Source organism: Rhinolophus sinicus, linkage group LG01 (genome assembly GCF_036562045.2).
Source record: "Rhinolophus sinicus isolate RSC01 linkage group LG01, ASM3656204v1, whole genome shotgun sequence".
Lineage (NCBI taxonomy): Eukaryota > Metazoa > Chordata > Mammalia > Chiroptera > Rhinolophidae > Rhinolophus > Rhinolophus sinicus.
Genome location: NC_133751.1, coordinates 203,715,039 through 203,739,328, shown reverse-complemented (window position 1 = coordinate 203,739,328; position 24,290 = coordinate 203,715,039). Strand labels below are relative to the sequence as shown.

Genomic DNA, 24,290 nt, shown 5'->3' with positions numbered 1-24,290 from the left:
ACCCCGTCCACCCCCTTCCCACCTCCACACACTCAGCCTCCAGCACACACAGTATCCACACCCCTGCCTCCTCTCTCTGGGGCCTTCACCCCCTCATCACTCTGCCACTCCCCCGACTCCTCCTTGAAAACCTGCTCCCTCCTGATGGGGCTGCTGACCTTTCACAGAGAAATTCCCTACCAGGCAGCTTAGCACCAGGACAAACCCACAGCTCCCAAGCAGCATGGTGGCCAGCATCTTCCAGACGTCTCCTCTGCCTCTCCGATGGCTGCCGTACCCAAGCCTGTGTTTCTCCTAGTTGGTCCTGCTTCCCGACCTTGCCTCCCCATGCTCCTCAGAGCAGCTCACATCTGGAAGCCATCAAAAAGTAACCTCCTTGCTTTTCTGCCCAATCACCTTTAAATGCACCCACATCTGCCTCTAGCCCCATCGTTCCCCTACTTCTCCAGGGCTCCCTCAGCTTATGCTGGGATGGCTCCAAAAGCCACCCAGGCCCCCCTGGATTGTCTCCCTCCCCTCGGCATCCCCCTATAAGCAAGCTGAAGATTTTTTCCATTTTGTAAAACAAAAACCCGGCCAATGGCTCTCAGCCTTGGCTGTGCATTTGAAAGGCCCCAGGCCAACTAAATAGAAATCTCTTGGTGGGGCCTGGCCATCTCCTGGCTAGTCTAGTGGACAGCAAAGACTGAGAGCCGGGCTCCCACCTGCTTTCTTCTTGCCTGGGTATCGTCCTTTCTTTTCACCTTAACTGATGACCTTTATGGATAAATTGTCCTCCACTGTCACAGTGTCACCTCTTCCCACTGTGGCCTGGCTCTACCCACCCACCTGCTGTCCGAAAACTTCTCATCAAGATCTTCACTAATTTCTTTCTCCGAACATCCTCCCGCCCTCTCCCACTTCCCCACATTTTTCTGATTGCTCCCCCAGCTCCCTATCTTCTTCCTGACCGGCCTGTCTCACCCCCAGCCTCTGCGCTATTGGTGTGTCCCCAGCTTTTGTTCTTGGCTTCTCTTTTGTCTCTCCCACACTCTCCCAGGGCATTATCTCCACTATGGCTTCCAAATCTGCATTTCTAGCCCTGACCTTACCGAACTCCCATCCACACTTCCTGCTGCCTGCGTGCATATACAATGGACACTTAAGCCCAACCTCATCTGAACATTCCATCTTTACACCAAAAACCTGTGTTTCTACACGTATCGTCTAGCTAGATTCCTGTCATCAAATCTCCCAGCCAGAATCCAGATGACGTCTTCATCCCCACCCACATCTGATGGATCGCCAAGCTACAGAACCCTCTGGAATCCATTCTCTTTGATGCAGCTGCACTGGCCCTGGCCTCATTCCACCCTTGCATTGTTTGTCCCCAGGACTTTCCAAGAGGGCTTTCCCTAGCCCTTCCTCCCTCACGTTCCATCCCACCCCACTCACATCTCTCCCTCTGCCCTCCCATTTCTACCAGGGCTCTCTGTCTAAAATACAAATCTGAGTCTGCCACTCCTCTGAGTGAAATCCTTACCGTGGCAGGATGCGATGCAAGCTCCCTGGCAGGTCACACCAAGCCCTTCACGGCCCGTGCCTTGCCAGCCTTTCCTGACTTCTCCCTCTCCCACACTCACTCTGGGCTCTAATATGACCAAATCGGTACCTTGCCTGTTTTCATTCATTCATTCATTCATTCATTCATTCATTCATTCAATAAATATTGACTGAGAGCCTGCCATGTGCACAGACGCTGTCCTAGACTCCAGCGATACAATAGGGAACAAAACCACCTGCCGTCAGAGCCTACACTCTACGTGGGGCCTTCTGCCTTGTGCAGAAGTCTACAGTCTAACTCCTCCCCAGCCAGGTGGGAAAAGGGCCAACTCAGAAAACTGACCCCCTGGCTCCTGTCACCAGCTTGTAAAATCATGGTCAAGTGGCTTAATCTCTCTCTGCCTCAGTTTGTCCCTCTGTAAAATGGGGATGATAACAGTAACCTGCCTCATAGGATTGTTGTAAGGATGAAATGAGTGAGACCGGGGCACAGTCAGGCCTCACTAGACATTCACTTTTGTTTCATACCCTCAGCTCAGTGCCTAACACATAGTGAGTGTTAATAAATAAATAAATGTATGTATGTTTTCTGGTTGGATTAAAGAAGAAAAAATTATTAGTTAAAAAATTATAAGCGCATTACAAGTTAGGTTGTAATTCATGGTGTGTCTCTTCGATCTATTGTCTTTTGCAAGAAAATAACATGGAGGAATGCTCGTGATATAATGTCAACTAGGGAGCAAAAGCACCCTTCTATATCGACTTTACAGCACGATCTCAGTTTTAGGAAAAAAGAAAAGTTCACAGATAAAAGACCAGAAGAAATATGCTTCCAGTGAGTGTGATTTAGGATGATATTTTTTCCTTCTTCTTTGTACTTGCCAATGTTTGGCATCTATTACTTTGAAACCCTCCCCTTAAAAAAGTACAAAAATGGAATTTGAAAAAGTAACACCTTGCCAAAAGTACAGTCAGCTTTCTCACCTCTGAGCACTAGGATGAAAGTATTGCATTTAAATACTGGATTCCTTCCTTCCTTCTTCATGTGGTGGGGAGGTGACGTGGAGTGGGAGGGTACAGTATGGCCCCAGCACTGAGATCTTCTGGTGCTGATGGTGAATGGTGCCTTCTGAGACATCGTGGGCTGGCAAGTCCACAGACCAGGCCTCACATGTGAGCTGCCATTTCCCTGCCCACTCTGGTGAGGTGATGAGGGAATGCCAGGAAAGGTGGCACAGTGCCCAAGGACTAAGGGCTCCGGCTCCGGAGACAAGCCAAACAGAATTCCACATCCCAGAACCGGGATGCACAGACCCCTTTGCTCTTCTTGGATGTTTAAGCAGAGGCTGTGGAGACAACTCGGAACAGAGGTGGGGACATTGGTCTGGGCTCAGAAAAGCCAATTGCTCTCTTGGCCCTACCTCTGTGTGGTCTTGAGGGAGCCACTGGACCTCATGGGACCTGCTTTAACCCTGTCAACTGACTAGGATGGACTTAGACTTCAAGGTCACTCCCATCTCTAAAGGGCTAACCTTTCGTGTCCTGCCAGGTGTGGCCTTACTGCTAAGAGTGGACAAGTTTCAGTCAGTTTTTGGGGCCACATGTTGTCCCAGTTAATCTTGGCTTTGTGGAGAGAAGGTCCCTCCTGGGAAAAGGAGACTCTCCCTGTCAGACAACTGGGTTTAGCAAACCCCCTCCTGGCCTCTCCACAGGGCCAGCTTCTGGGCCCTTCTAAGGTGATGCCCCAAGCCCTCTGTCCTAGTCCAGATCATCAACCACCCTTATCTGGGGCCCCCAGAGTTACCTGAAATCCCACAGGCAGCCATTCGATCAGGTAAGGCCATCAGGGTAGTCTCGCAGAACTGGGAGAAGTTTCCTGCATCTGGAACAAAGTCCTAGGCAGGTTGGGGTCCACACCAGGGCGTCTCCAAGTTTTCAAACTCTTGCATATTTCAGAATCATCTGGAAGGCTTGTTCAAACATAGCTTGCTGCGCCCACCATGAGTTTCAGCTTCACAAAGTCTGTAGGTAGGATTCGGGAGCACCCAGGGGTTTGCAGTTCTCTCAGCTTCCCAGGGGATGCTGCTGCTCCATGGACCACACTTTGAAAACCACTGTTCTAAGTGCAGGTAGAAACCCGTGAAGTGGCTGCATGGGCAACACGAGGGAAAGGCAGGAGACTAATGTCCCTGGGTCCAGCAGCCAGCGGGACACTGGTCAGGTCCTGGGTCCATGGCTCTGGCTTCTTGAGAGGAACAAACAAGATGTGTTGTTGTCTCTCCCAGGTCTTCATGAGAACGTCACCTACTCAGAGGCATCATCTCTGAGGACCCCAGATTTAGCAGACCCCCACTCATTCTTGACAATATTGCTCCCTTTTACATTCTCTTTATCACTAAGCAGTACAGAGTTGCATTACTACTTATGAGGTGTCATCAAAAAATATGGTGAATGTTTAAATAAAAAAAAAATATTACAGTAAAAGACACATTGCCATTAATCCTCTTCAAAATACTCCCCCTCGCTCCAAACACACTTAACCCATCATTCTTGCCACTTTCTGAAGCAGTTCTGGCAGTCCTGTTTCGTGAGTGTCTTCACTCTCCATCATGGCAACGCTTCGTGTCATATATCACTTCTGCTATACAGCAATTTCTGCCAAATAAAACCATTATGGGGGCGGCCGGATGGCTCAGTTGGTTGGAGCATGAGCTCTTGACAGCAAGGTTGCCGGTTCAATTCCCACATGGGGTGGTGGGCTGCGCCTCCTGCAACTAAAGATTGAGAACAGCTACTGGACTTGGGGCTGGGCTGTGCCCTCCACAACTAGATTGAAGGACAATGACCTGGAGCTGATGGGCTCTGGAGAAATACACTGTTCCCTAATAAAATTTATTAAAAAAAAAAAAAGAATAAATACCAGGGGTGCCAAAAAATGCATACACATTAAAAAAAAAATAAGACAAACATTATGGTGTGTCCTCGTTCACCTTATTCAGCAGATCTGGCACCGTGCGACTTCTGGCTCTTCCCCAAAGTCAAAATGATTCAGGACATTGAGGCAGCCATGACAGTGCAACTAAGGGCAGTCAGGAAAGAGGGCTTCCAGAACTGCTTCAGAAAGTGGCAAGAATGATGGGATACATGTATTCGAAGCGAGGGGGCGTGTTTTGAGGGGGATCAATGGCATTGTGTCTTTTACTGTAATAAATTTCTTCTTATTTAAACAGTCACCGCATTTTTCAATCACACCTCATAGTTGCTTACACGTTTACTGTCCACTTTATCCCACGAGATGTGAGTTTCTTGAGGGCAGTGGCTCTGTCTTGTTACCATGGAATCTCCTAAAGCAACATCAGGTCCCACTCAACACACATTTTTTGTGTAATGGTGGCCTTAGCCATCCTGAGGAAGCAAACTGAATTCATGGTGGAAAAGGTATCCTTGGCCATGTCACTGACCCTGATCTATTTCTAGGGTCCTCAGCGGACCACTTCTGAAAAGTCTCTGCAATGCATGCGGCAACGGGGGAGACCACAGCATGTAGCTCTCAATACTCCACTGTCATTTCCCATGAGCCATCAGATGCCTGGACTGAACAAAGAGGGGAAATGGATGAGGAGGTGATGGAAATGACGACTGTTGTCCCAGGGGTCCCTAATGGTGACAAGAGCTCCCACTCCTCAGTGCTGATAACAGCCCTGAGTCAAATACCTGCAAGGACCAGGACGAAGGGGGCTCCCCAGACCTGGAGCTCCAGGTTCCCCCTGCTCTGCGCTAAGGGGAGTGTGCTGGTGAGGTCAGGTTTCCCTGTTCCCTGCTGTTCTATGCCCTGACGGTCAGGTTACCAGGCAGAGTACTGAGAAGAGCTGCCCCACCAGCCTCCTTCCAGCTTGGGCCTGCCAGTGGGCCACGTACATCACAACACACACGCACACACACACACACACGCACACACACACACACACACACACACTTTCCACACCAGCTCCCGGATGTCCCACGCAGTGGCTTTGGGCTCAAAACTGGCCAATGGGCCACAGCCTAGATCCGGAGCTCCGGTATAAATGACTTGGGTGGCTGAGGGGTCACCTCCCTGAGCCTTCAGAGGCTGAACAACGTCTGACACTTGCAATCCAGCAGTCTGGGCCTGAGGCACGAATCTTGGCATTTGCTTATTTTTTTACTTGTTTGACAAATTTTTAGGGGAAGGTGGGTGGAGGGGAAGGGCGTGCTGGAAATGTGTATCACTCTGTGTGTATGTGGACACAAATTATAATAAAAATTCAGTTTCACTAAATACACTAAATATATCCCGGATTGGATCCTAGAAAAGAAAAAGGACATTAGTGGGAAAAAACTGGTGAGATCCAAACAAAGTCTAGAGTTTAGTTAATGGTAACGTTCCAATGTTAATCTCTTAGTTCTCACACGTGTGGCACAGCCAGGAGCACCTGGGCGTGTGGTGTACGGGAACTCTCCATACTATCTGTGCAACTGTTCTGTAAATCTAAAATTGTTCCCCCCAAAAAGTTTATTTAAAAAATTCTAAAGTTCCAAAGTTTAACAACCCAAAAGAACATATTGATTTGGAGGTTTAACCAGAATATCCGCTATTCAGTTCAACTTTTCGATTTTATTAGGTATAACATGCATGCAGTAAGGTATACAAACCTTGTGTACAGCTTGTTGGATGTTTATACATGGACGCACCCTTCTGACCAGCACCAGATCAATTACTGGCATCTTCCCAGCACCCAGAAGCCTCCTTCTCGCCCCTCCCCCGTGAACAGTCTTACCCCCAGAACTGGCCTCTATCCTGACATGTGTGCCACAGATTGGTTTTGCTTATTCTTGAACTTCATATAAATAGAATCATCACGTATGTATGCTTTTGACTCTGGCTTCTTTCACTCACCATAACATCTGAAAATCAGCCATGCTACTGTGTGTAGCAGTACTTCATTCCTTTATGATTGTGCAATATTCATTCCATTGCATGACTATCCCCCATTTAGTTATCCATTCTATTTTCTATTGGCATTTGGGTTGTTTCCAGTTTGGGACTCTTATGAATGGAGCTTTTGTAAACCTTCTGATCCGTGTCTTTGGCAGCTGTCTGCATGCGTTTCTCTTGGACGTGTACTTCAGAGTGGAAATGCTGGGTCAGAGAGTAGTATTTGCATGTTCAGCTCAGGAAGACACTACAAAGCAGCTTTCCAAAGTGTTTGCACTAGTTACACTTCCTCCCGAAATGTATGAGTGTTCCTGTTGCTTCACCTCCTTGCCAATACTTGCTGATGTCAATCTTTTTAATTTTAGTCATTCGAGTGGGTTTCTCACGGTATTCATTTGCATTTCCCTAATGACTTTGTGTTTAACAGCCCGTAGGATATCTTCTTTTGTGAAGCACTTAGTCAAGCCTTTGGCCCATTTTTCTTGGATTGTCTTTTTCTTATTGGTTCGTAGATACTCTTTATATATTCTGGATACAAGTGCTTTGTCAGATCTATGTACAATAAATATCTTCTCCCCATCTACGGCTTTTCTGTTCACTCTTAGTGGTGTCTTTCAAAGAGTACATCAGTTTATTTTTTTCATTCAAATCCGAAGACGTTGGCATTTGTATACATTTAGAACTAGAAGGAACTTTAGAGTTCACCTGTGCCAGCGGTTCAGGAGACTTAGTTCACTAGAATAACTTCAGGAGCTTTTGAAAAAACACCCCTGCCTGGGCCCCACCCCCTGAGATTATGAATCCGTTGGTCGGGGGGGGCTCGGGCATCAGCATGATTTAAAAGCTCCCAGGGAATTCTAACAAGCACTTGGACTTGAGACTGGAGGGAGTGTAAGAGAGCGACATTCTGCTTGGTAGTGGCCAGAGGCTCCATCCTATTCTGCTTCATCTCAAGACCCGTGATAGATCATTGATTCTCTTCCAGGTGGGTAAGGGAGGCCAGCCCCTGACACAGCCCTCGGTGGGTCTTCCTCTCTGAAACCTCTTGCTTTGCCCAGGACGCCCAGGTTAATCCCCACTGTTTTGGTGTAACTCTTAATAGCATCCTCCTCTCACTCTCAGAAGTCTCCCGATTTGAATGATGAGATTTGATGATGCTAAGTCTCCCGATTTGAATGATGAAACGCGATAGTGCCCCCCCCCCATCTTGAGGGTGCACTGCTCTGGCCTGCATGCCCTTGTCCTCACCTACTGATAGCCTCAGCCCCATCTCCCGCCAGCTACCCTGGTAGGGTTTGAAAGCTAGCTGGTGAGCATCCCCAAAACAGAGGGGCACAACTTTCCATTCCAGCAATGACCAGGCCCTAATTACTCATCTGGATCTATTAAAACCCCACAAGGAGAAGTAGCACCATATAGGAGGCCAGTGCCAGGAACCACACCCAGAACCAAAGCTCCCACTGTGAAATTCCATTTAACCACTGCCTGGCCACACAGAGACACAGCTCAAATGCAACAACCCACGGCTATTGTCAATGATTCTCCCCATTATCAAACTGCTAGATTGACCCAATCAGGAGGAGAACTGAGTAGAGGGGCTCTGAGCAGGGCCATGGGGCAAGCCCGCTCTTCCACAGGGACATGTGACAAAGGCTCCCAAAGACCCCAGAGGTCAGAGAGATGTCAGCCTCCTTCATTCAGGCCAGGTCCCTTCTCAGGCTGTCTCCCCGCTCTCTCTATATGGCAAGACCGACACAAGCACAGCACCCCCTCCCCTCTCTCTCCGCCTCCTCCTGGTGACATACCTGTTACCACAAAGACTGAGCACCCCAAAGCAGCTGTGTCACAGAGGCACATTAAACAGCTCAACCCCTGCTGCCCCCTCCATTATTCTGATTTATCTGATTCATCTGAATTTCATTTGTACTTTTAGCCACGTCACCTATACAAAAATAACATATTATGACTATGCTGCATTGAATAGTACCCCCCAGAAGACACATCCGTGTTCTAACCCCCAGAATCTGTGAGGTTATTTGGAAAAGAGTCTTTGTACGTGTAATTAAGGGAAGGCTCACCCTGGATTATTCAAGTGTGCCCTAAATTCAGTGACAAGTGTCCTGATAAGAGACAGAAGAGAGAACACAGGAGACAGAGGAGAAAGGCATTGAGAATAGAGGCATTCAAGTTATATAGCCATGAGCAAAGAAACACCAGGGCCTCCAGAAGCTGGAAGAGGCCAGGAAGGATTCTACCCTAAAACCCTGGGAGCAAACACAGCCTTTCAGTCACCTTGATTTTGGACATCCATCCTTCAGAACTGTGAGAGAATAAATTTCTGTTGTTTTAAGCCATCAAGTTCGTGGTCATTTGTTATGGCAGGCTTGGGAAGCTGACCCAATGACTTATACTAGCTTGATTTTCCTAGGCCCCACCTTACCTCCCTGCAAAGCTGTTCCCCAGCCTGCCTGCCATACAGCATTACCAAGGACACACACACAAACACACACCTCTGCTAATTTACATCATTGTCTCAACCTTTCCCAGGCAAACACAATGAGCATTTCCCAAGAAGAACAGGACGCCCTAGATAATGTATCCAGACATGCCCAGAAGCTGGTGGCCAGTGGAGCAGGCAGGCTGAGCCACACAGAGCTCCCTGGGCTGGCCCTGGCAAGGGGCTCTGCCAAGTCAGGTTCCTTCGTTTTCTGGGCTGAAAATAGAATCCTCTGAGAAGATGAAACCACAAATGAGGGCAAGAGGCAGCCTCACACTTTCAGTGATGGGAACCAAGAGCCAAGAAAGGGGGGTCCAGGCCAGTAGGAGCCCTTGGGGAACACGTGGGGGCTCACAGAGGTGAAAATTCAGCTGGGAAGGCTTGTTTCAGGGTGAACATGACGAAGACAATCTCCTCATAATTATCTGATTCGTACAGACACCCAAACTGAGGTGAGCCATCGGGGCCAGTACCCAGGCTCTGGAGGTCCGAGTAGGCGCAGCTCCCCTCGGCCAGCAGGGCCGGCTGGGACCAGGCGTCGGGGGCCGGGGGCCGCGTGTTGAGGTAGACGCCCAGGTTGGATCTCTGCTGGGGGTCGGTCGGGTGAGTGTAGAGCAGCCACCTGTCCAAGGAGTTGGACCCCTTGCTAGAGACGAGGAAGCTGACGATGCTCCCATGGCAGCCGCGGGGAGGCTCCACCAGCTTCTGCACTGGCTGGGTCCCCCGGAAATCGAGCCCGTCATTGGTACTCTCAGCCTGGACCCTGACTCCGAGGGGGCTTCTAGCGTTCAGATACACCACCCTCTGTTTCGCACACCCCACCTCAGCCACCTGGCACTCCAGGGTGTCCTGGGCGACAAAGTTGCCTCTTTCCCACGTGAGCCCGTGGTCGTGGCTGAGGAAGCAGAAAGCAAAGGGGCAAGGCCCCCGGTGGGTGTGCACATTCCGGTAGGCATACGCTGGCACCACCAGGCTCTGCGTCTCATTGTGGAGCTGCAGGCAGTGCCCAGGGCCCACCGCGAAAGTGGCCCATTCCTTGTGGGCGGGGCCAATGGCAGAGCTGGTGAGGTCACTGGCGGGGCTCCAGGACCTCCCGTGGTCCGTGCTGGTGACTTGGCAGAGCCGGGTCACGTTGACCCTCGTGTGGAGCTGGTGGTGCTCGGACACTTGCTTGGGGATGGCGATGAAGAAGAGGAAGAGGGTCCCTGTCTTCTCGTCATACAAGGGGCTAGGGTTCATGGACCGGTGGCCCTCCAGCTGGGCTTGGGCCACCACCTCCTGAGCGTGCCACTGAATGTGAGGAGAGAGGAAGGAGAAGCACTGCCTTGAAATGACCAGTGACAGTGACAGGAGCTGCACTCTGGGGGGAAGGAGGCTCTCGTGGGGTTAGGATCAAAGGTCGTCAAGGAAAGCTGTTCATCCAGCATCACTCACTCACCCTTATAACACCTCCCAGAGCTGTGGGAGCCAGGGCTCCACCTCACTCCCTCCAAAGCAGCCCACTCCTCAAATGGCTGCTGCCTCCATTCCCATGAACGTACATTACAGAGCACCCAGGGCGGGCTAGACGTCAAGATGCAAAGGTGATTTGGGCATGAGCCATTCCCAGCTTCACCCTGGTTCCCATAACTTACTGGCCTGGTCTAACTTTCCATTCTTGAAAAGTAAAGCCCTAGAAGTAACTACGGTAGCAAGTCTAGTGTGGGGCAGAATGACAATCACCTCCCGTCTTCTATTAATGCAACCTAGGAGGGGGCAGCATCACGACACTAAGGACTCACTGAACTTCCATAATCCCAAATCTGTGTCATATATGCTGCAGCCGTGTCATCTACCCCCCTGTGCCCCAGACACCGTGTCAAGAGTCGAACATCCATTGTCTCATCTGCCCTAACACCTAACTCCTGGGGGACAGGTGTTATTAGCTCCACCTTACATCTGGAAAATGAGAAGCTTACCAGGGCAGATGAGTTGCCCAAGGCCACACCTCTGGGAAATGATAGAACCAGGACTTGAATGCAGGTCCATCTGTTTCAAACCCCATGCTCTGAACAGCTACTATGTAATAATGACCACAAAGTAATGATAGTGATAATATTAAACTTTTCATATGTGATGAGCCAGCCTTGGGTGTCTTTGTCAAAATGAATTACTTGATCTGCACACTGGAACTTCAGGACACAAACCATCACTCCAACCCCCCCTGCCCCCACACCCCAGATTAATTTTACTCAAACGGTACAACCTCCCAGTGAAACGATACTAAACAAGTCCTCTCTCAGTTTCACAATCACATAGGGAGACCTTTCCGAACGTCAGTTTCCCTGACTGACTTGTCCAGTCATGCAGTGGCGCCTAGGCAGCCAGGCCAACTGGACGTGTGCACCGTGAGCCCATGTGTCATCCAGGTGACCACTTGGGGGCGCTGATAGGTCCCTGGGTCCCTCTTGGGTTTCCCCCAGACCCCAGCCACCTAAGGATGGCGTGGTCCCGCATTCCCGGTGCAGCTATGGCAGCCTCATCCTGCCTTACCTGGACCTGGTGAGTGGACGCATCATAGCTTCCTCTGCGCAGGACGACCAGCAATGCGTGCTCATCCTTCTTGCTCAGCCGCTTCTCTGCAAAGGCCAGCAGGGTCTTCTGCTGTGGCAGGTAGAGCAGAGCGGGGATTCTGTAGGCATGTGTTCCCGATTGGAACACTCTCTCCTTCTGTAGGACGGGGCAGGATGCCATGGGGCCTGGGGGAGGCATGGAAAGAGGAGTCCCTCAGTCACATCCTGAGGTGGGTGGGACTTCCTCCCAGGCAGGGGGTCTTACCCCACATGTCAGCCAGTTGAGATTCGGGTGGCCTGTCATCCCACATGGGGTTCATCCTTCTAAGCCTTGTCTACCAATTTTGCACGTGTCTCCCAAGGAGCTTGGCAGCATTCTGCCCAGGAGCCATCGGCGAAGGGGGATTTATTTGGAAAAGAGTATTTTGTGTTAAATTTTTATTATAAGTTAACACACCTCGTTAGGAGAAATTTGTGATAACCTTCAACAGCTTTTGCCAAGCCCAACACATCAATCAAATGCTAAGCCTTGGGTAAGATAAGAGTGCTTGCCAAGTGGTGTTCTGCAGCTGTCCAACTGCCAGAAAATGACACATGGGAGCTTTTTATAACTCCACAGCCCTAGAAAGTTGCCTTACAAAAAAAGAAAAAGTGGGGGGGATGCGGGGGTGGCGGGGGAAGCCTTGATTCTCAGGGTTCTCTTCCCCAGGCTGCCTGAGGTTAAGTTCCCAGCTGCCCCGCGCGTGTGGGCTCTACCCCTGGGGCAGGGAGTGGGCACCTGAAATGGAAGACAGAGAGGCTCCTGACATCTCACCTAGGCTGGAATGGCCCTTCACAGGTTCAAGAAACAAAAGTAAAAAATAAGCATTTGGCCAAAAAGATCAGGGAGGGCCCGAGATAACTTGGTGATCATGTGTGACAATGGTGTCCGCTCTGGGCCGACCAGGTCCCCTTTGGGGGGACTTACCTCAGCTTCAAGGAGTGCTGGCTGCAGAGCAGACGGCCCCCTGAGCCATCAGACCTGAGCAGGTGGGACAGGACTGCCATCAGCTGAAAAGAACTTCCTGGTCAGACCCTATGAAGGGCTGCATCTGACAGCTGGCCTGCCCAGAGCATAAAGACGCGGCCTCCGTGTCCTGACTCAGATGCTCCGAGGGCCAGCACAGGTCCAGGGCTCCCGTGGGTCCGCCGAGGCTTCCCCAAGACGCACACAACCTCTGCTCTCTATACCCTTTCCTAATGCTTGCATTTTTTTTCTACCATGTACATTATTATCGATTTAAAACTTATTTAACATTTGAGAAATAAATGCAATCTATCAGTATGTCATTCAACCCGTAATGAACATTATTGTTAGAACAACATAACAAAATAAAACTAACAAGGGCAAATGCCGCACGAGGTAAAACGTGTGGCTGCCTAAACGTGGGAGCAAGAACGGTCATTGTGATAAAATCTCTTCTTGCACACGGTAGTCCAACAAGGTAGAACTTGGTAGCCGTGATGGTGACTAAGTTGAAACTTTGTGAAATGTAGACAGGAAAGAATCAAATATGATTTAAAATTGAAATGAAAATGGGGAAGAAAGATTCAGCACAACAGTGTTCTTTAGAAAATTGATCAAGGGTTTACTTAGGTTCTTGGGCATTTAGCTAGGAGTGGAATTGCTGGGTCACATGTCACTCTGTGTTTAACCCTTTGAGGAGATGCCAGACTGTATCCACACCAGCGGCACCATGTGACGCTCCCACCAGCTGTGTGAGTGAAGGTTCCAATCTCTCCACATCCTCCTCAGCTTTGGTTACTGTGCCTTTTATTTATTTATTTTTTTTACTGTGCCTTTTTGACTGTTGCCATCCTCGCGGATGTGATGTGGTGTCTCGCTGTGACTTTGATTTGCATTTTGCTGATGACTGGTGATGGTGAGCATCTTTCTAGCCTGGAGGCAATGGGGAAATTCCAAATGTGTTTAGGCAAGGGAGTGACCTAACCTGACTTATTCTTGTAGGAAGTCCCTCTTTTGGCGTTAGGGGGTGGGGCAGAAGGTGAGTCTATTGCAATTTTCCATGTGATATATAATAAAAGCCTGGAAAAGCAGAAACAGTGACAACTGAGAGAGGAGCCCGGCTCTTAGAGACGAGAAGCCACAGAATTCATATGATGTGGAGGGCAAGTTGGGGAGGGTTTGAGAATGCCCGAATTTAAAGTATTCTGAATTGATTTCCATAGCGTCTGTGACTATTTCCAGATTCCTCCTTTAGACTCTGTCACCTTTATGGCGGGGACAAGTTTATTCATTCACATAGCAAAGTTTTATCGTGTTCCTCCGTGTGCCCTGCATTGTTCTAGGAACTGGGCATGCTTCGTGAATAAACACGCTAACCCCAGCCCCCACAGGCTGCTAGTCTGAGTGTTTGTCCGTGTGTATTTAGAGCCACAGTTGGCACAGGAGGGGACCGGGTGGAGGAAATGCAGACCTCGGAGTCCATTCTAGAGGGCTCTTTTCTATTCTGTGACTCAACGCCGGCCCAAACTCACATATCCACCGGTAATACCAACCCCAAATGCTTCATAACAATAATAGCAAACATTTAAGCAACGCTCACCAAGTGCTCTACAATATTTTTAAAAATTTTGGAAATTGTTTTTACAAATTGTATTATTTACAATACGATTCACAAATACGTATTCATTTATTCCCCTGACACCCCCATGAAGTCGACACTATCATTATCCCATTGTACAGAGGAAGAAACTGAGCTCCCCCAACCCTAAGTGTCAGAGCTGGGACTCCAGACAATTCTAACCCTGTGCAATACTGCCTCTGAGGGGAGTTCTGGAAATTGCCATCTTCATGTACCCTATGACATTTCCAGTGATGCTTGAGACCCTGGCCCACTTGGACCCAGCACTGGCTCCACACATGGCAGCAGCTTTGGACTGAAGCAGCGGAAAGAGAACTGAATTAGGAGCCAAAAACTGGATTCTGGTCCTGGGTCGTATATCTTTGGGCAGGTTATATATCTTTGAGCAAGAACCTACTTTCCTGGGCTCCCTCTCTTCACCTGGCAAAAAGAGAGCTGGAGGGGGTGACCGTGCAGGCTGAGCTGGGACCTGACTCCTTGGGGGAGGCTGGGAAGGGGCCTCATCCAACCCAGTGTCACACTGCAGCTCCCAAGCAATGACAATGAGATGGCAATGTCGGCTTGAACCATGAGAAATCGCCATCACAGGTCAAAAATGGTTGAACAGTGGCAATTTCAGAGGGTTCTGCCTAAGGCTACCAGCAGCTGACATGGCTTGTAGTCTTGTGGGCACTGAGCCCAGAGCAAAACATCTTAAACAAGGAAGGCTACTTCTCCCCACTCAGCCCAGGAGGCCAGCTTTGGCGGCCCCATCACAGATGTGGGGAAACTGAGAAGTGAGTCAGGGAGGTAGAAGATGATTTCCTCACGTCGGTGCAGGTGGGTGGAACTGAGCCTGGATCTGCCTGATCCCAGAACCCACGCTCCTAAACAATGGGCACTCCTGCCACAAGCCCTGCAGCTGGGACTCTAACATCCGAAAGCTTCCCCACAAAAGACAAGTGGTGGAGGGTTCCTGCCTGCCTTCTTTCTCCCCTGTGGGAGCATGGCATGTTGCCAGCATTCCCTCGCCTGTTTCAGGAAGATCCTTTGCCAATTCACAAATCTGTGTTGAGTAGCTTCCACGTGCCGGGAAACAGGTAAAGAGACAAGCCTTGCCCTCCAGTGTGAGCCAATAATTCTGGGGAGCAAGAAAGAGGCATAGTTTTCAGCTTTCCCCTGAATAGCCCTTGTGGGCTCAGTTTTGGATGAAACGCTGGCCTCTAGGCTATCCCATTGAAATAACGCCATCTCTCCAAAGAGGAGGCAGCTGCTCACATCTAGTCTGACAGCAGCACCAGAAAAACAAGCGCGAGGGGCAGCAAGCTGGAAGCTTGGGCAGCCTCTTTCCCCAAGAAAACCCCATTTCCAGGGGCTCAACCACTCAGCTTGGGCCCAGGGCTTTGCCGGGATTCCCACCCCAAGCTCAGAGGAGCTGTCTTAGCTCCCAGGCCGGTACAGGTAGCATTGAGCCTCCCTCTGAAAGTTCAGGCTGGCAGTAAGTTCAGGACAGAATTAGGAGTTTTCCTGAACTGGTTGATCTGAGCCTTCTCTCCACGTTCCCCTCCAATGTGCCCTCTGGACACCCCAGAACACAGTGAGTGCCATATCAGGGCGCTGAGGGGCCGTGAGCTGGCACGCACTTAAAAACTGCCATGGTTTGAGGCATTCCCAAATATGGCACAGTCGCTCCATAATTACCTGCTACAAAAGAACTGTTGTCTATGTCAACAAAGGAACAGGTGGGCCAATTCGGAGGGAAGCAGTATCCTCAGGGGGAGTATTCCAAGTTGGATCGCGGAGCCTGGATGGGAAGTCAGAGCACGTGAGCTGAGGCGGTGGGAACCCAGCTTCTAGAACACTGCTGCTCCTGCATTGCCCTGGCTTCACCCCTTGTTGCCGTCTCACGGCCTCCACGATTGGGCCCGTGCCTATAAATGCCTAAGGGAGCCCCGACTTCTGCCACCCACTAATCTGCTCCAGGACCTGCTCCAGGATGATGTCAGAGCACAGGCCCAGCCCTGGCCCAGTTCGGATGCTGCCTCGCATTATCTGGAAAGGAGTCTGTCCAGCTCCCTCCACAGTCATGCTGAATCAGCATGAGCCACGGGCAGCCTGAGTCAAGCTTGCCTCTTTAATGGATGCCACGGGCAACATGTGTGCACATCAGGGAACAACCCTCCTAGGGCCTGGAGAGTCTGGAAGTGCAGGAGGGCTGGAGCCACCCAGGACTCGGCTCCTCCTCTGGCTCTGCCAGGGCCAGCTGTGTGAGCAAGGTGACTTTCTTGACCTCTTGGGACCTCAGTTTCCTCCTCTGAATAATGGGAGCAAAAATACCAGCGTAGACTCCGAGTTGCGTGGGAGCAGACTATATGACTTATCGGCTACCACAACCGAGTACTGAGAGGGTGTCTGATCCATCATTGGTGCTCTGTCGATACTCATCAAATTAGTGAACGGACGAGGCTGCCTTGCCAGGCAGGGCTGATGACAGGAAGACTTAGATAACACATCTAAATCTCTTACCCCAGCATCTGGCACACGACAGGACTCACCTGGCAACAAACCCTTTTCCTCTGGACCCACCACAGCATGGCTAACCACAACCATCCATGGGCTCTGAAATCATTTCCAGGAAAACAAATCAGTCACTAGCACACTGCCAGAAAACAGAACCCACCTCACCCCAGTCCACGGCCCGCGTGGGTGAGGCCGCAGGAGCTGGGAAAATCAGAAGGCCGTCCACTTCAGTTCAAGGTATACTTCCTGTCTTCGTCTAGAATGGAGAGGGAGTCCCCCTAACTTGTTTCCCTTCCCTCCATTGGACATAGTCCTTTCACAGTAGCTTCAGCTCTAGGCAGTTCCTGTGGCTCAGAGCCAAGTGCAGAAACATCCCAGGGCTCCTTTCCTGGGAGGTCAGCTCTCCCTGGTGGTCCCCCAACTCAGAGTGACCCCTGGATGGCCAGGGCTGAGTCCCCTTGTTTCTGCTCTGGTCTAGCCCTCTCGCCAGTTTGCAGAGAGGTGGTCACAGTCTGACATTGGAATTTATCTTTAAAAGCCCCACCCAAAGGCCAGCCCACGTGAACGCCCTGATAAACCCAGACCCCAGCTCTGACTCACACCCGCCGGAAGGTGTGGGTGTCACCTTGTAGTTGATGCTCCAGCTAGCTCATTGGGCCACAGAAGGGGTGTTTTAAAAGTGGGTTAAGTGTAGGGGGGTGATTATTAAAGGAATCATGGCACATCCATAAAATAGAGTGTGTATTGGGCAGCTAATTAATTAAAACCATGTTTTAAAGATAATATACGAGAAAATGCTGGGACAGCATGAACTATAAAAAGCAGGATACAAGATGGCATATAAGGGGCTGGTTGGGTCGCTCAGCTGGTTAGAGCGTGAGCTCTGGGCAACAGGGTCGCCGGTTCGATTCCCACATGGGCCAGTGAGCTGCGCCCTCTGCAACTAGAATGAAGACAACGAGCTGCCACTGAGCTCCCGGGCAGCCAGATGGCCCAGTTGGTTGGAGCGCGTCCTCTCAACCACAAGGTTGCCAGTTTGGCTCCCGCAAGGGATGGTGGGCTGCGCCCCCTGCAACTAAGATTGAACAACGGCAACTAGACCTGGAGCTGAGCTGCACCCTTTACAACTAAGAGTGAAAGGACAACAACTTGACTTGCAGCTGATGGGTCCTGGGAAAAACACAGTTTCCTAATAAAGTCCTGGAAATATACACTGTTCCCCAATAAAGTTCTGTTCCCCTCCCCCAATAGAATCTTAAAAAAAAAAAAAAGATAGCATTTAAGGTAAATTTGTATATTATATACTCAAAAATCTATATTAAAAATAAATAAAAATTATATCAAAATATGGGCTGCTGCACCCCTAAAACTCAGCATGGTGCCTGGAACAAAATAGATATTTAGTAAGTAGTTATTGAATTTACAATGAATAAATAAATAATATTAGTAATCAATTTTAACTAGTGGGAATACAAATGATGTTTATTTACTTCCTGTACTCTTCCAGGCACATATGATTTGATTATTAGCTTTAAAAGGCATTATTTTAAAAATGATCATAAGTAATATAATGACAGGCTTTAAAATGTGGCTTGAGTACCTTATTAACTCTATCCTAGCCAGATCATCAAGTTGGGAAACGTGCTTTCAAAAAGGCCACAAAAGCTTGTAAAAATGGGCTCGACTCTGCATGAAAATGTGACTTATATTTGACTCTACAGGATCAATGGATGAAGTGTTCAAAAATATTCATTAAACACACGCTGTGTAGCCAACACTGTACTAACTTGGGGAGGAAGACAGAAAGATCACAGAGCTCCCAGTGCTTATTATTTATATGGGGGAAAACAGACCAACACACAGGGAACAGAAGCCAGAGAGCGCAGGGACCCAATGGTGGTGGTAACAGTGGGGGGTGGGCCGTGATGGTAACACCGATTAAGGGGAAGTGATGAGAACAGGGGTAGTCAGGAAGACTTCCTGGAGGAAGGTGTATGACCTGGACTAGCTCAAGAAGAAAAGTAAAATGTACAAAGTAGGGCTAGAACACTTCAGCAGGAGAGCACAGGGCCCGGCACATAGTAGGTGCTCAGTCTAGTCTGAGGACGTGAGGGAGCCGACAGTACCTGGCCGGCCAGAATCATCATTACTTTGAAAGAAATCTGTTTTTCCTCTGACGGCTTTTATGAGTTTTCTTTATCCTTGTAGTCCCGCCATGGGTGGTCCAAATGTGAATTCATTTTTATTTACCTTGCCTAGCAATCAGCACACTTTTTCAAACTCAGAGCTCATGTCTTTTTGTTCAATTATGAAAATTTCTCGGTCATTAATACTTGAATGTTGCCTCTCCTCTGCTCTCTAGTCTCGCCTTCAGAACAGCCTAGTAAATGTATGTTTAGTTTTCTTGATTTGTTCTCCAGATGTCTTTTGACTTATTTTTCATCTCTTTGCCTCCTGGTGCTTCATTCTGGGTGATTTTCTCAAATACATCTTCCAAATTACTAAATCTGAAGTAGTGTCTAGCTAAGTGTTTTTTTAATGCAATATATATATATATATATATATATATATATATATATATATACATATTGCAATATATATGTATATATAGCAATATACATTGAATGCAATATATATATTTATTTATATATATTGAATGCAATATATACATATATATTTTATTTCTACAATATCTACTTAGCTCTTCTTTGAATTTACTTTTTAGAAAATCAATTTCCTCAGCACTAAAAAAGCAATGAGCTGTTAAGCCATGAAAAGACACGGAGCTGCCTTAAATGCAGCTAAGTGAAGGTAGCTAGTCCAAAAGGCTAAATACTGCATGATTTCAACTCTATGACATTTTGGAAAAGGCAGAACTATGGAGACAGTGAAAAGAACAGTGGTTTCCAGAGGCTCGGGGAGAGAGAACAGGAGAAGCAGGGATGATTTTTAGGGCAGTGAAAATACTCTCTGTATGATATCCTGCAGAGATGGACACATGTCATTACACGTTTGTCCAAACCCATAGAACACGCAACACCAGGAGTGAACTGTAATGTAAACTACGGACTTGGGTGATAATGACGTGCCAATGTCGGTTCATCAATGATAACTAATGTACCGCTCTGGTGGGAATGTGGCCAGTGGCGAGGCTACGCATGTGTGGGGGCAGGGGGTGTATGAGAGATCACTGTACCTTCCCCTCAATTTCGTTGTGAACCTAAAACTGCTCTAAAAAAAAAGTCTTACATTTCCCAAAATGATTTCCTATTGTTGTTTTGTAGATTTTTTTACTCCGTTATCTCTGTAAGCACCTTAAACATATATATTTTTTAAGTTTCTTTTTATATTATTCCATTGATTCCACTTCCTCGTGTGTCAACTCCCCCATTTTTGTGGGATGCTTTTCTTCCTAAATGCTAATTTGTTATAATACTATTTTAATCATTCATATTCATTTATACTTTTCATATCAGTCTTCCTCAAATGTTTTATAATTTTTGTGTGTGAGCTCACCTTCTGTGGGAATTATCTCTTGGGTGTGGTGGTGGAGGTGTTCCCACTAGTGCCCCAGAGTGGGGATACCTCCCCTCACTTATCTCTACCTTAGTCTTAAGGACTCATGGTTTCTCAACTTTCTTTGTTTCGATTGTAGAATTTCCAAACCTCACAAGTGGAGGAGGTTTGGGCCCCATGTGTAAACCCAGCTTGCTCTCTCTTTTTTTGTAGGTGATTCTATTTCTACCCATGACCCAGGACATTTTTAAACTTCTGAGCCATAATTCTTCTCCAAACTTCGTCTGTGTTTGGGTCCAAAGGCTTTGATTCTTGTTCTCCCACAGCTATTACCTTAGAACAGACACATCCCCTGGCCATGTGTGTAACAGTCCCGAAAGAATTAGCTCACCCGGGTAGATAGAGAAGGGCCCAAGAATTACCTATTCATTTATGGCAGCTGGACGCTTACCTTTCTTGCCCTTGAAATCAAATATATATTTACATTACATATGTATGATATACGCGATATATATCTATTTCTATAGTCACCATTTCTGTGTGTTCAGGAAATTTCACATGACCTTGGCAAGCATTTAACATCTGCATGTCTAGCGTCCTCATCATAACATTATAGTGATGATTAAACAAGTTAATTCATGTAAAGTGCTTAGAGCAGAGCCTGGCCCAGAGGCGGTCAATAGGTGTTATAACTATTCCTGCTTCTGCTCAGTGCTTTTTCTTGACCAGGCCTCGTCTATCACTTTTAAATATTTCAAATGCATTTTTTAAAGAACCACACAATTTTTTTTAAAACTTAAAAACATTTGAATTTCTCTCCTCTCCCCACTCCCAACCACAAATTCAATACAGGAGGTTTATTAGTCTGAAAAGAAATTCTCTTACAATGACTTAAACTTATTACCTTTGACTATTCAATTCCTGCCAATGAACAATTATAATAATCAGTTTAACATAATTGGTTTATGATTATTAATTCCATTAATGATCTGTCAAAAATTGCCACCCCGAAAACATCACAAAAGCTTCGGGTCAGGAGTATCCCAGGTCTTGAAAGGGATTTCTCAGTGTCTAGTCCCTTCAGGCTGCTATACCAAAATACCATAGACTGAAAGGGCTGGGGCTTATAAACAATAGAAATTTACTTTTTACAGTTCTGGAGGCTGGGAAGTTCAAGATCAAGGCACTGGCAGATACAGTATCTGGTGAGAGCCCACGTCCTAGTTCATAGACAGTCATCTTCCCTCTGTGTCCTTAGAGTAGAGTGCAGCAAGGACTCTGGGGTCTCTTTTATAAGAGCACTAATCCCAGTCGTGAGGCGTCTGCTTTCGTGACCTAATCACCCTCCACAGACTCCATCTCCTAATATCATCGCCTTGGGGTTTAGGTTTCAACATGTGAATTTTGAGAGGACACAAGCATTTAGTCTATGGCTCTCAGTATTACCCCAGAACATTCTTATAGCAGAACAATAGACAAACATGAAAAAGAATGAAGGACTTCAAGGTCTGCTGAATTGGAAGACGATAGACAGAAACCAGTGCATACATGCTGTGGTCCTGCCTAAATGAACAAAGGACATAGGTGTGTGTGTGTGTGTGTGTGTGTGTGTGAGAGAGAGAGAGAGAGAGAGAGAGAGAGAGAGAGAGAGAGAGATTATGTATAGAGAGAACTTTCTAGAAGAATACTCACGGAACTGTTAACAGAGATTATGTAAAATGGTTTGAGCAAGAAAGCGATGCGCTCAGGCTGCGTCAGGAGAGTCACATGGCATATTGAGTGGTACGGGGTGGGAAGGACTGTAAGTAATTGGGAGAGAATGAATCCAGAAGACTCATTTAAAGGACACTGCAGTGGTCCAGGTAAGAGCTGAAGGGGTTCTATTATGAAGCAGAGATGGAGTGGAGGAGGTAAAAATATGAGATTCACTTTTGAAGTGTTGCCAGTGGTATCCCCCGAGCCTGCACAGTATCTACACTTTACTAGGTGCTCAACAAATGTATGAAATGAATGGTCACCTGTAAGAAAGACTTAGAATTCCAGCTCCCAAAGGAGATGGGATCCACAGGCAGGGGAGGCCAGGATGTATGTTTGCCTCGTCCCGCTTCTGGCCCTGCCCACCCAGGAGTGTGAAACTGGTTCCTGCTGTGCCCCATGGCCCTCGCTCCACCAGGCACCCCCCCCACCCCAAAAGTCTGCTGTACTGCAGGCCCAACTCTGGGCTGGGCCCTGTGCACATGTGATGGGAGAGGTGTCTCCAAAAAGCTGTGGCCCCACTTCTTTCCAGAGCTAAAGGGAAACAGGAAAATTACTAATGAGAAAAGGGGAAAGAGAGCCAAGAAAATCAGATCTAACCCTACACACACGCGTGTGCACACACACACACCGGCTACCATCACACTTTGCACTTAGAGGAGGTGCTTAAAATTGGTTTTTCAACAAGTGAGACAAAGAAAGGAGAGTGAGCAGGAGGAAAGGGAATCTCAGGAGTGTGACATATGAGGACCAATTGAAGGAAAGAGAACGGATGCTCCTGAAGAACAGAACACTCAGGGGATACCCCTTAGACCCCCATATGCGAAAGCTCAACTGGGAGCCTTTGGTGAGGGGGACAGTGAGGGAGACGGAGTAATTATATTTATCCTGGTATCTTGTGAGCCTAACGTGGGGTCGGGCTTATAGTGTCCGCCTCAAATGTTGGATGGATGATGGATGGATGGATGGATGGATGGATGATGGATGGATAAGAGACGACTTCTATCTGGTGTTCAGAGACAAAACAGAAACCATTATTTTATGGCACTCCGATGGCTGTGATGAACAGCTTTCAAAGACGGCCCTCAGTGACCCCTGGATGCACGCCTTTGTGTAATTCCCTACGTTAGAACATATGCTATCCCTGATGAGTGGGATACAGCAAAAGTGGAATACAGCAAATGAGTGAAATACAGCAAAAGTGATGGATGTTACTTCTGAGGGAAGATTACAAGAGATGGTGACTTCTAGCTTCCTGGTCTCTCTATTGCACACCTTGGTGATAGGCTGCCACTGGGGAGAGGCCTGTGTGGCAGCGTCAGGTCAATGGTCAGTGAGGAGCTGAGGCCCACAAACAGTGCACAGGGGACTGACTGTTGTCAACCTCATGAGTATGGAAGGAGACCCTCCCCCAGGAGAGTTTTGAGATATGGTCCCAGCCCTGCCAGCACGTTGACTGCAGGCAGGGACCCTGAGCAGAAAACCCATCTAAGCCGGGCCAGATTCTTGACCCGCAGAAGCTGTGAGATAGCAAATGTGTGTCATTTGAAGCCACTGCATTTTGGGTTAATATGTTGCCAGTAATCAATACCTAATTCAATGGCTGATTTGAGTTTAAGATGGACATTCTGGCAATTAAACTTGACAAATGGCAGTAGTGGTTAAGAGCTCAGATTCTGGTATCAATTGGCCTGGGTTTGCATCCTGGATCCCCAACTTACGAGCTGTGTGGCTTTGGGCAAGATGACCAACTTCTCTGAACCTCTTTTTCTGCATCTTTAAAATGGGCATAATTCTCTGCTCATAGAGATTACATAAAGATTAGATAACGTGATTATGTAAAACACTAAGCCCAGTCCCTGTTACTGCAGAGAAGGCAGCTATTAAATGATGATGATGATGATAGTGATAATATGATAGAGCAAGTTCCCCCCCAAAGCAATGAGGGTCCCACACCTGAAAGCGGTCAAGCTGAGGCACGATGGCCGTGTACACGAAGTGACTGGAACCCTAGCAGACCCGTGTGCTTTCCCAAACCTCAGATTGGAGAGACGTGCACCTACCTGGCCAAGGCCAGGGGCAGGGCATTGGGTGTGCCGAGGGTCCATCAGGGATCCCTTGCAGCAGGGAGCAGCACCAGCTATTCCAGGCCTTCAGAGTGGGTAGCGCCTTCCCTCCCACACAGCCTCTGGGTCAGGTATGTGGCCGCCACCAGGTCTGGGCCCATGGGCCCAGGAAGGTAAACACCCAGCCAGGAAGTGATTGTCCCAGGCATGGGGCCAGCTCTGGGCCCAGGCAGGTCTGAAGGTCAGGAACGCTTCCTAGGG

At 48.3% G+C, this 24,290-nt stretch overlaps 1 protein-coding gene across 2 annotated transcripts; it reads right to left on the bottom strand.

The window, feature by feature from the left end:
* Window positions 1-5,704: 5,704 nt before the first annotated feature.
* On the bottom strand, window positions 5,705-24,178 carry NEU2 (neuraminidase 2). Of its 2 annotated transcripts, XM_074315163.1 has the most exons (5): window positions 24,027-24,099; window positions 16,728-16,791; window positions 15,874-15,976; window positions 11,529-11,734; window positions 5,705-10,286 (listed from the first exon to the last, which is right to left on the bottom strand). In XM_074315163.1, exons 4-5 carry the CDS (start codon window positions 11,727-11,729, stop codon window positions 9,348-9,350), a joined length of 1,140 nt encoding a protein of 379 aa, XP_074171264.1. In that variant the 5' UTR covers window positions 11,730-11,734; window positions 15,874-15,976; window positions 16,728-16,791; window positions 24,027-24,099; the 3' UTR covers window positions 5,705-9,347. The 2 variants fall into 2 exon arrangements, with proteins under 2 accessions (XP_074171264.1, XP_074171258.1); XM_074315157.1 differs by lacking the exon at window positions 15,874-15,976 and having other exon boundaries at window positions 24,027-24,178.
* Between the last annotated feature and the right edge of the window lie 112 nt (window positions 24,179-24,290).